Source organism: Acanthochromis polyacanthus, chromosome 12, assembly GCF_021347895.1.
Source record: "Acanthochromis polyacanthus isolate Apoly-LR-REF ecotype Palm Island chromosome 12, KAUST_Apoly_ChrSc, whole genome shotgun sequence".
Taxonomy (NCBI): Eukaryota; Metazoa; Chordata; class Actinopteri; family Pomacentridae; genus Acanthochromis; species Acanthochromis polyacanthus.
The window spans coordinates 39,207,793-39,218,155 of NC_067124.1; the positions used below are offsets into that span (position 1 = coordinate 39,207,793).

The window sequence follows — 10,363 nt, forward strand, 5'->3', positions numbered from 1 at the left end:
TCTAGTACTTTACTTGATTACAGACATTTTCTCTGTGGAAAAATATACTTTAAACTCCAGATTTAACTTTACAGATGAAGATTTTTAATCACAAAAAATGATCAAGTTAAATATCACAACACTTTGCATGTAAAACCAGTGTTTTCCTGCAGTTTCTTCTCAGACTGTCGCCTCTTAATTAAAGCTTAGAGCCCAAAGAGGCAAAATTTTATGGTATGTAACAATAAATGAAAGATGAGAGAATACATTTAATGAGAAGTTTGTGTTTCTGCATCAGTTATTCATCTGATTTGTTCACATGTTGCTGAATCTGATCATATTCAATAATAAATCAGTTGTGTGCCATTTTCTTGCAGAACAGGTTAATTTAAAAAAAAAACATTTTCTCTTCCTTTGCTGAAAGTAAGACACAAAAATATTTCTTCAAAAGTTACTTTATTTAAATGAATATTTGTGCAACTGATGCAATATTCAGAAACATCCCAACAACAACTAAGGTTGATATAAAAAATGGCTTTTGGGTCTTACATTCTGCAGCTGCTACAAAAACGTCTCCATAACCAGAATTTATCAACAACGTTACGTTCTACAGCTTCACGTGGACATTTAGAGGATCTGAACTGATGAAGTTCTGTTTCAGCAGGTGTTTGGAGAGTTCTGCTGAGGTCTGATGGAACACCGCGGTGTTGAAGGACACTGGTTGGTTCTGGAGCAGACGACTGTGATGAAGAAGGACGGTCCCAGAGGCATGAACTCACGGTACGGATCCATGTCACAGTTTACCTGCAGAACACAACGTTAACCCTTTAAGACCAAGACCTCCAGGACATAAGGAGTATTTCTGTTTGCTTTACATCAATATAACATTTACAGCCCAAGTTTTAATAACATGCATTGACTTACACTACTGTTCAAAGGTTTGGGGTCGCCCAGACAATTTCAAATATAAGGACATTTCTAAGTGACTCCACACGTTTGAACAGTACATGAGTTAAAGTTCCTCTATGTTGGTTGAAGTTGCTCAAAAATGAACTACAGTTACTCTAAATGAGTTAAAGTTGCTGCATATTAGTAAAGTTGCTCAAAAAGGAGTTAAACATGTTCTTAAATGACTTAGAGTTGCTCTATATTAGTTGAAGTTGCTCTAAATGTGTTAAAGTTGACCTACACTACCGTTCAAAGGTTTAGCTGGGCTCTATAGGGTTAAATAACAGCTGATGCCAGTGAGGAAAACTGGATAACGGAGGTGAAGGTGCATCACCTGAGAGAAGGCGGTGAGGAACAGGTGAGTGTGAGCTCGTCCTGACAGCGAGGAGTCACCTGGACGCTGCTGCAGACTCTGCTGGTAGGCCTGAGGATGAGGAGGAACACGTCAGAGCTTCATGCCGTCGCTTTACCTGAAGGCTGGAGGCAGATGCTCACCTGTAGAGACACCTGTAGAGCAGAGAACTGCAGCCACAGCTCCTGCTGCTGCGCCATAGACAGAGAAGCCCGTCTACCAGCTGGTTTGGTCGCATTCAGGTAAAGAGTCCACAGACAGTCTGCTGCAGCGTTCACCGACTCAGTGTGGGAGAAAACTGGAGAAAGGAGGGATTTACAGAAAACATACAGTAAACAATAATAATAATAATAATTTATGTAGCAGCCTTAAGTACATCCATCCATCCATCTTCCTTTAGAATTTGGCTTTATTTTTACACCAATTTATCACTGTTTGTGTTTGTTTCAGAAACGTGACGTTAAAGTTCTCTTACTGTTGGGCAGAAGCAGATGCAGAATATCTTTGGCGATAAGGAAACCTGTTGCACCGTAATTCATGGCTCTGTTAATGAAAAAACAAGTTTACAGTGTGTTTAAGTACTTTGATAATAATAAAACTGCTCTGTGTGAATGAGCTGACCTGGGGTAGGTGTGGTGGAACAGAGGAGGGACGAACATTCCCAATGGAAGCAGGAGCTCATTACCAAGGAGAGACGGACTGACGGACAGACTGAAGAAACAAGAAAACATCAGCAGTGATGGAAGAAGAATCAACGTCCTGAAGTTCAGATAAACTGCATTAAATCCTTCAAATATGAAACTATGATGTAAATATAAAAGTACTGTTTAACCGTAAAATTCTGATTCAGAATCACCAAACTTAGAGATACAGGTTTTTTACCACCAAGTCGCACAGAATGGAACAACTCAGGTACCTGATATTTGTACTTTATTACAGTACTTGAGTAACTGAACAGATTCCTACAGATCCTCACATGTCAGCAGCCTCTCGGTTCTCCACCAGCAGCTTGTTGCGTCTCTTCTGCCACAGCGACAGCAGCTGGACGTAGTTGGAGAAGAAGCTGTCTGAGCCGACGGTCACCTGAAACAAGAAACTTCTTCATTCTAGACGACGTGATCATCAAACCATCGGCAGGTTTTAGGGTTTATCTGATTATCCTGAATTAAATGCATCATACGTTTATAAGCTGGTGTTCAGGTGGAGTAACTCTGGTTGATCTTCTGTGAACGTACCTCAGAAAACAGCAGGTCAAGTTCAGCTTCACTGGACTCCTCTGAAGTCCACAGTCTGGGAGTTAAAGAACCAACCTGGAGAAAGATGGAGAAGATGTCAAACTGCAGATAAAAGGCATAAAAATCAAACACGTCTGTCTTCACTCGCTACCTTTTTTACGAGGAGCTGCTGAACCTTCTGGTCCATCCACTGCAGCTGGTTTAGTTTGGACTTGAAGGAGGAGAAGACGTGTTGGATCATCTCCTCAGCCTGTTAGAAACACATTAAAACCTGTAAGTCTGGTTAAACCTCCATCTCTGCTGGGTTTGTTCTGTCCTCACCTGTCTGGGTTCTGTCCTCTGTCTGAGCAGGTGGGTCAGAACCGAGTCGAATCCTCTCTCCGTCTCCAGAACACAGCGTCTCCAGCGAGGAACCTCCTGAAGAAGACAACCAATCAGAGCACAGATCCAGTTTATAAATATTAGATAAATATTAAAGTGAATTAAACTGACTGACCCCTTCAGTGTCGCCCAAAGCTAAAGAGAAGTTCTTCGCTGTCCCGGAGAACCTGAAGTCCATCGCCAGCATCAGGGTGTGCAGCAGGTTCAGGACCATGTAGGTGTGGAGTGGACCACTGAGAAGAACAGAACCAGAACCAGAAGCAGGTCAGACCAGAACCAAGAGAAGCTGTGAGATGTTGGACTGTAGCTGTACCTGCCCCTCAGCTCATGTTTGTTCTGCCACTTTTTAATGATGCGGGACATCTGCAGGATGTAGGGGAGGTTATGGAGGAGGACCAGGTCTTCTTCTCCCAGGCTCACAGGATGGAAGGCAGCCTGGAGACACCTCAGCCAATCGATGGCAGGAGCCTGTCGCTATGGAAACACAGAGACATGCTGGTTTATATCCATCCATCCATCCATCCATCCGTCATCCATCTGTCATCCATCCGTCCATCCATCCATCCATCCATCCATCCATCCATCCATCCATCCATCCATCCATCCATCCATCCATTTCTCCTGGTTGATCCTGAGGCCAGATGAACTCTATGAATCCTGCAGAGAGTTATGGTCTCCTCCCTGCTGAGAACCTCTGAAGGATGTTACTAACCAGATGTTGATCCACCTCAGCTGGATCCTTAGAAACAGCAGCAACTCTGTGGATATCCAACATCCTCACCCTGAGCCAGGAAGTCCTACAGACGAAACCATTTTCATCCACTTGTATCTTGTTTTGTTCGTCTCCACCCAGAGCTCCTGATCATAGCTGAAGGTTAGATCAGCTGGTAAATGCAGATCTTCTCCTTCAAACTCAGCTCCTTCTTCACCACGATGATCCCTACAACACCTACACTACTGCTGATGTTGCATCAAACTGTCATCCATCTGACAAGATCCAGAGAAACTTAAAGGGGAACTTCATTTTTTTCAACCTGGGGTCTGTTTTCATATGTCATTTCATACATGTGAGTGATGGAGAAATGAATTTTTGACAGCTTAGCAGTTCAGCTAGCAGCTCGGCTAGCGAAAAATATGGGGCAGCTGGCCCCCCCGCGTCAAAGTCCGCCCATCACTCACATGTATGAAATTACATATGAAAACAGACCCCAGGTTGAAAAAAACCGAAGTTCCCCTTTAAGCTCCTCTCTCCAAACCCAGAAGAGCCAATCCACTGGTTTCCACCAGACAACCTCAAACTGGAAGGTCCGGACTCTCATCCAACTGCCTCAATGCTGCTGAAAGTCTGATAAAACTAACAGAACAGCAAAGACTCTGAAGTTCTCACGCTGCCGCACCTTCAGATCCATAAGTATCAGCATCAGGAGTCCAACACCACCAGCACATGAGTTTGTGTCGAGAAACACTGCAAACTACAGTGAATTCTATCAAATCACAAATCTGTCTTGATGGGTTGTACCATCTCTACCACATACAACCTCAAAGATCTTGGACTTGGATCAGTTAAAACTTCCTCTAAAACCTGTCTAACAGGAAGACTGAGGAGATCAGCTGCTAGAGATGTGGTTTGTGCAGAAGAACATCTCAGACTAACAGGATTCACCTGCAGTTCTCTGATGGTCATGCGTTGGTGCAGCTGTCCTTCCTGGAGCCGATGCTGCAGAGGTGAAGCTGCTACGGCCAGCTCAGAGGACAGCGAGATGAAGACGCCCACATGGATCATATTGGTGTTCGGTGGCGCCCCCAGCAGGGCGAGATATCTCTGACAGGACGCCAGGAACGGACGTAGAGTCTGAAGGAAACAACAGCAGGCTTTAGTGGGATGGAGGAATACTGATGGAAGCTTCTGTAAGCAGCAGCTCCTCTACCTCAGTCTTGGCCTCGGACTTCTGCGTCCTGCTGTTCCATTTGATGGGGATGAGAAGATCTGGCTGATCGATCTGTCCACAGAGAAGACGTCTGAGGTAAACATCAGAGAACTTTACAGCAGCACGTCAGAACTTCAGACTCTCCTTCAGAAACCCACCTGGATGTATCTTCTGCTTGACCCACGAGAAACTTCAGCCGGGTCTTTGCCTATGTAAAGGTTGAAGAAGGGAAAAGTGGCGAAGTCTCTCATCATGGAGCTCAGAGTAGAGTTAAAATCGGTCCGATTCCACTGACCGGAAACTGCCCAACCGCCCAGCTGAACAGAACCACAGAGTGAGTGAATGAATAGAACATGTGATCTGACTAACAAGGAGGCAGGTTTATTAAAATAACAGTGGATCTAGGCTAGAGCTATGAGGAACGCCTCCACTGGATCTGCCAGGAGCAGGTTTTACTAAGATGACATAGCGTTCTATCTGAGATCAGTAAAAAATAAACTAGGTTTGTAGAAGGAAACACAAATGATCAGTGATTATAACTAACGTACTTTCTGGATGAGAGACAGGAAGGGTTCTGCTCCAGCAGTTTCTATAGATCTGGTGTCCAAACAGGAGCTGTAGAACCTTCTGGTCTTCTCAACTGCCAAACTGCTCGACCCGTCTTTGGTTTCTGACAGACAATGAAAAAAGTTCAGAGTCAATCATCTCGTCAGAGTATAATGTAGAACTGGAGGAATTGATCAACTGTTTGTCTCTAAAATGTTTTTAAATGGTTAAAAATGTGGGTCAGAGTTTCCTCAAATGTCTGGTTTACTCCGAAGATCTTCACTTTATTGTCAGAGAGGAGGAAAGAAACCACAAAATATTAATATAAAAGAAGCTGCAATCACAGAATTCAGACTGCTTTGATTTAAAATGATTCAAACTGATCTAAATATCAGAGATTATTTCAAGCAATCTGATGAATGGTTCCAGCTCTAACGCTCTGTGGTTTTAGTAAAAAGTCGGCAGACGGACCTAACACCTCCCTGAGATGCTGCAGCAGCAGAGTCTTTCTGTCCAGAGTTCTGTCCTCCGTCTGTCTCCTGTCCTCTCCGTCTTGTCCTCTCCTCTCTGATCGGTCCTTCTGGTTCTGAGGATGTCCGGGGATTCCTTGTCCTCTCATCCTGCCTCCGCTGAGCTCCGACCGACCGTCCGATCCACAGCTGGAGGTGAAATATTCACAGGGCTGAGTGAAGGGATCAGTGGAGGGGGAGATCCGAGCCGAGGCCGACCGACAGGCAGCGGAGACACAAGGAGACACTGCAGGAGAAGACAGGAGTTAGACCACATGGACCAGCTGGATCTACCATCTGGTGTTCCTCTGAAGACCTACCAGCTGCTGGCTGGTCCTCAGGGTGGAGGTGGTGGTGCAGGTAGTAGATCAGACCCAGCATGGCAGCACATGAGGAGAAGCCCACCAGGACGAGGAGCAGCCACTGGAGGTTCCTCCACCAAGGCTTCGGCTGCTGGTCGGACTGCGATGGAGGCTGAAGGCCGAGCTCAGGTTCTGGCTGTGAAGACGGCTGGACTGAAGGTTGGAGCTGGAACACAAACAAGAGGCAGCTGAAACACAGGAAGTGGGATTTATTCTTACTGTCTACGTCCATCAGCTTCCATACATCCATCATCGATACAACGCTTGATCCTCATTAGGGATTGGAGTCTGTCTCAGCTGACTTAGGGTCTATTGCAGGGCTACATATAGAGAGGGACAATTAAGAATCAGCAATTAACCTCAGCATGTTTTTGGACTATGGGAGGAAGCTGAAGAAAACCCACATACGTACAGGGAGAACATGCAAACTCCATATAGAAAGATCTCGAGAAGGAAACCAGGGATCTTATAGCTGCAAGGCAAACATGCTAACCACCATCCAATGTGCAGTCCAGCTTCCATACAGTGATTCTCAAAAATAACGAGTGATCCTCACACTAAATCGAGATTTATTGTTTTAGAGTTTTTATTTGACCAGCAGGTTTCTTCTGAATGTGTCCATTTTTGAGAAAATATCTCATCCCAGATTTTCCTGTTGGTTCCCTCCATGTTCTATCAGGCTCCAGTCCACTATGAAGGTAGAACAGCTGATGCAGTAGATCTCTAGTCAGTTGTAGTCCCAAAAAGCAGCAAAATTGCTCTCCTCCATTACAAATTTTGACTTACATTAAATTTTTAGTTGATCTGAAGGTATCTTCTGGCTGTCAATGACATCAACAAATGAAAAAACACAGTAGAACGTTGTGTTAGAGATGTTAAATGGTAGTTCTCTAGTCAGTTTCTAGTCAGTTCCAAGTCATGTCTGAAAGCAAAGAGCTCAGTGAGCTGCTGTTAGGGTCCATCACTGCATATTGTTGCTGCTTACAAGACCTTTAAAGTCTCTAAAGTCAGATCTAGGTGTCTTCAAGGTCCAGTGTCCTCAGTTTGAAGCCTGATGGAAAAGTCCAAGGAGCTCCACACTGTGGAATATGTCAAAGGGCTGCCAGGAAGAAGAACGGTAGAGGCCAAGAAGAATCCAAAGATCAGCTCCAAGAGCATCCTGATGAATGTGAGCAGTTCTGGTCGCAACATGTCCATGAGAAGAACAAGGCTGGTCTCCATGGATCACACCAAGGAGGACTCATCAAAGACAGGAGAAGCATCCAACGGTCCAACATGGTGAAGCTGGGAATGTGATGCTTTGGGCTGTTTCTGGGCAGCCTGGTCAAAGGAAACGGCATCAGGAGGAAAGATTGTGGAGGAGAACATCAGTCGGTCTGCAGAAGAACTGCTCCTTGGACAGCATTGGAGCTTCCAACAAGACAACGATGTGAAACATGGAGCCAAAGTGGTGAAGAGAAAAGAATGAGAAGATCCAGACCTGAATCCATCCAGAATCTGTGGAGGAACAGAAGAGCAGAGTGATGGAGAGGAAGCCTTCAAAGAGCTGGAGATGGACACATGGAGGAACCAAATCCCAGTGGAGACCTGCAGAAAGACTGTTAGACACTAGAACTACTGGTGGACTGATGGAGGACATGAAGATTCTGATCACTGAGGAACAGGAGGAACCAGAGGTGTTTTTATAGCAGGAATAATCGAGAAACCGTTTAGATTCTTCACAAACATCTCCAACATTTCTGTCATTTCCAGTCAGAAGAAACCTCGATCATCTGTCAAACTGAATTCTCTGGCAAATGTTGATAAAAACATTTTAAACTCTAACTTTCTCAGATGTCATCCAGTCTCTTTAGAACCACACAACTTGAATCAAACTGTTCCTCAGGAACTCTGAAGTTTCCACAAACTCTGGTCTGGTCTCCATGTGAACTCAGTAAACGTCTCGGTTCAGTTTTCTTACCTCAAGCTCTGTTGGAGTTTCACTCATTCTTGAAGTTTGTTTTCCAGCGTCGCATCTCTGACTTTTACCCGTTCAGCTGCTCGTCAGACAGCTGTCAGCTCGCTATCAGCCTTCATCACTCACTCCTCGGCTCTGATGATAACAGTCTGCAGCAGCGTCTGACTCTCCCTCTGGACCCAGATCAGCTGCTGATCGTGGTTCTGCTGTGGACCGTTGGTGGTTTGTGGACCTGGAATGTGAACGTCACCATGAACACAGCAGCTCCTGGGGTTCCTCCGGTTGGCGGGAGTCACCACCAACATGCCGCTGGTTGCGTGAAGGCGACTCTCCGTCCCGGATACTGAGACGCACATACATGTGCTGTCGTCATTATCAGCGAAACCCATGGCTGCTGGGAGCTGATAGAGCAGCTCAGAGCCACCGAGGGTCGGAGAAAACACGTTTCAGGGACGTCACATGGAGGCCGGACACAGCAGAGCCAAAATACAGGAAGGAGAAACTCTTATTTAGGTGAAACAGACAGTTTTAACCCTTGTGTCGTCCTGCAGGTCAAAATTGACCCGTTGTAAAATTTGAAAATGTGAAAGAAAAATATATTCACAGTGAAACTTCTGATTTCCACATTTTCAACATTTTTGGGAAATTTTTCAATGTTTTTTGGTGGAAAAAAAGATATGTTAAATGAAATGTTTTTTTAAAAGAAAATTCTGAAAATATTAGAAGTTTTACTGATAAATGTGGAATCACTTTAGATATTTTTAGGATTTTTTGGAGATTTTTCTCATTGTTTGAAAATATTTACAAGAATTTTCTTGCCAAATTTGCAAGTTTTTTTTAAAAATAAAACTTTTAAAGCAAAATTTTAAGGAATTGTTGAGGTTTTCTGAAGGTTTTGCAAATTTTCAGAAATTTGGGGAGTTTTTTAGCTGAAGTTTTATATTTTTTCAGACAAGGAAACAATATTTTTTGGTGCTCGAAGACAACAGGAGGGTTAAAACCACAAACCAAAGTAGAGAAACAAACCAACATGACAAGTTTAACTAATATAGATCAACTTTAGCTACTATAGAGCAACTTTAATGTAGAGTAACTTTAACTAATATAGAGCAACTTTAACTCATTTTAGAACAACTTTAACTCGTATAGAACAACTTTGATGACCGCCAGCTTATCACCAGTAGTGTAGTTCTCTCAGTTTCAACACTGCCTGCAGTTCAGCTGAAAACTGAATTTTTGTCACCTTATTGTTGGTCTCAGTCGAGTCATTTAAAGTGTCTCAGTTGCACGGAAGAGTCGAGAATTTTTTCCTTCTTGGTTCAGACGATGAACTGTTGGCAAATCTTTCAACAAGGCATCATGAAAAGAGTAATTTTGATTAATTATCACAGTTTAAAGCTCAGATTAGGTCACACTGAGACATTCTAGCTCCTCCAGAAAGCTAAGCGGCTAATATTTCAGTCGGGTTTTACAGTTTCTGGCTGATAAATGGCATAATTTCAGTTTTGTTTTGTTTATATTTTAAGGCAATGCAATTTTCAAACCTGCTGGTGGGTTTTGGGGTTCAGATGGTTATCAGGAGACCTTCAGCAGAACATCTGATGGACCGGATGGTTTGGTATCTGCAGATCAGAAACATGCAGGTGATGAATAGAAACAGAAGGTTTACAACGAGAAATGAACGAAGGGCATGATGTGGTAGCTTCAGGAGGAACTTGTAGGGATAACTACTTCTTCTTTTCCTTTCGGGGGTCGCCACAGCGAATCAATTGCCTCCATCTAACCCTGTCTGCTGCATCCTCTTCTCTCACCCCAACTACCTTCATGTCCTCTTTAACCACATCCATAAACCTCCTCTTTGGTCTTCCTCTAGGCCTCCTGCCTGGCAGTGGGAAACTCAGCATCCTTCTACCAATATATTCACTCTCTCTCCTCTGGACATGTCTGAACCATCTCAGTCTGGCCTCTCCGACTTTATCTCCAAAGCCTCTAACATGTGCTGTCCCTCTGATGTACTCATTCCTGATCCTATCCATCCTGGTCACTCCCAAAGAGAACCTCAGCATCTTCAGTTCTGCTAACTCCAGCTCTGCCTCCTGTCTTTTCCTCAGGGACACTGTCTCCAGACCAAACAACATGGCTGGTCTCACCACAGTTTTGTAAACC

The 10,363-nt window shown here is 44.1% G+C and overlaps 1 protein-coding gene across 1 annotated transcript; it reads right to left on the reverse strand.

Annotated features, from left to right (window-relative positions):
- Window positions 1-416: 416 nt before the first annotated feature.
- On the reverse strand, window positions 417-8,746 carry kel (Kell metallo-endopeptidase (Kell blood group)). The gene is made up of 18 exons (XM_022216069.2): window positions 8,201-8,746; window positions 6,199-6,406; window positions 5,841-6,125; window positions 5,372-5,493; window positions 4,982-5,140; window positions 4,824-4,895; window positions 4,559-4,747; window positions 3,209-3,369; window positions 3,011-3,128; window positions 2,836-2,931; window positions 2,666-2,764; window positions 2,515-2,589; window positions 2,256-2,362; window positions 1,901-1,990; window positions 1,755-1,822; window positions 1,423-1,577; window positions 1,262-1,351; window positions 417-783 (listed from the first exon to the last, which is right to left on the reverse strand). Exons 1-18 carry the CDS (start codon window positions 8,225-8,227, stop codon window positions 637-639), a joined length of 2,268 nt encoding a protein of 755 aa, XP_022071761.2. The 5' UTR covers window positions 8,228-8,746; the 3' UTR covers window positions 417-636.
- Between the last annotated feature and the right edge of the window lie 1,617 nt (window positions 8,747-10,363).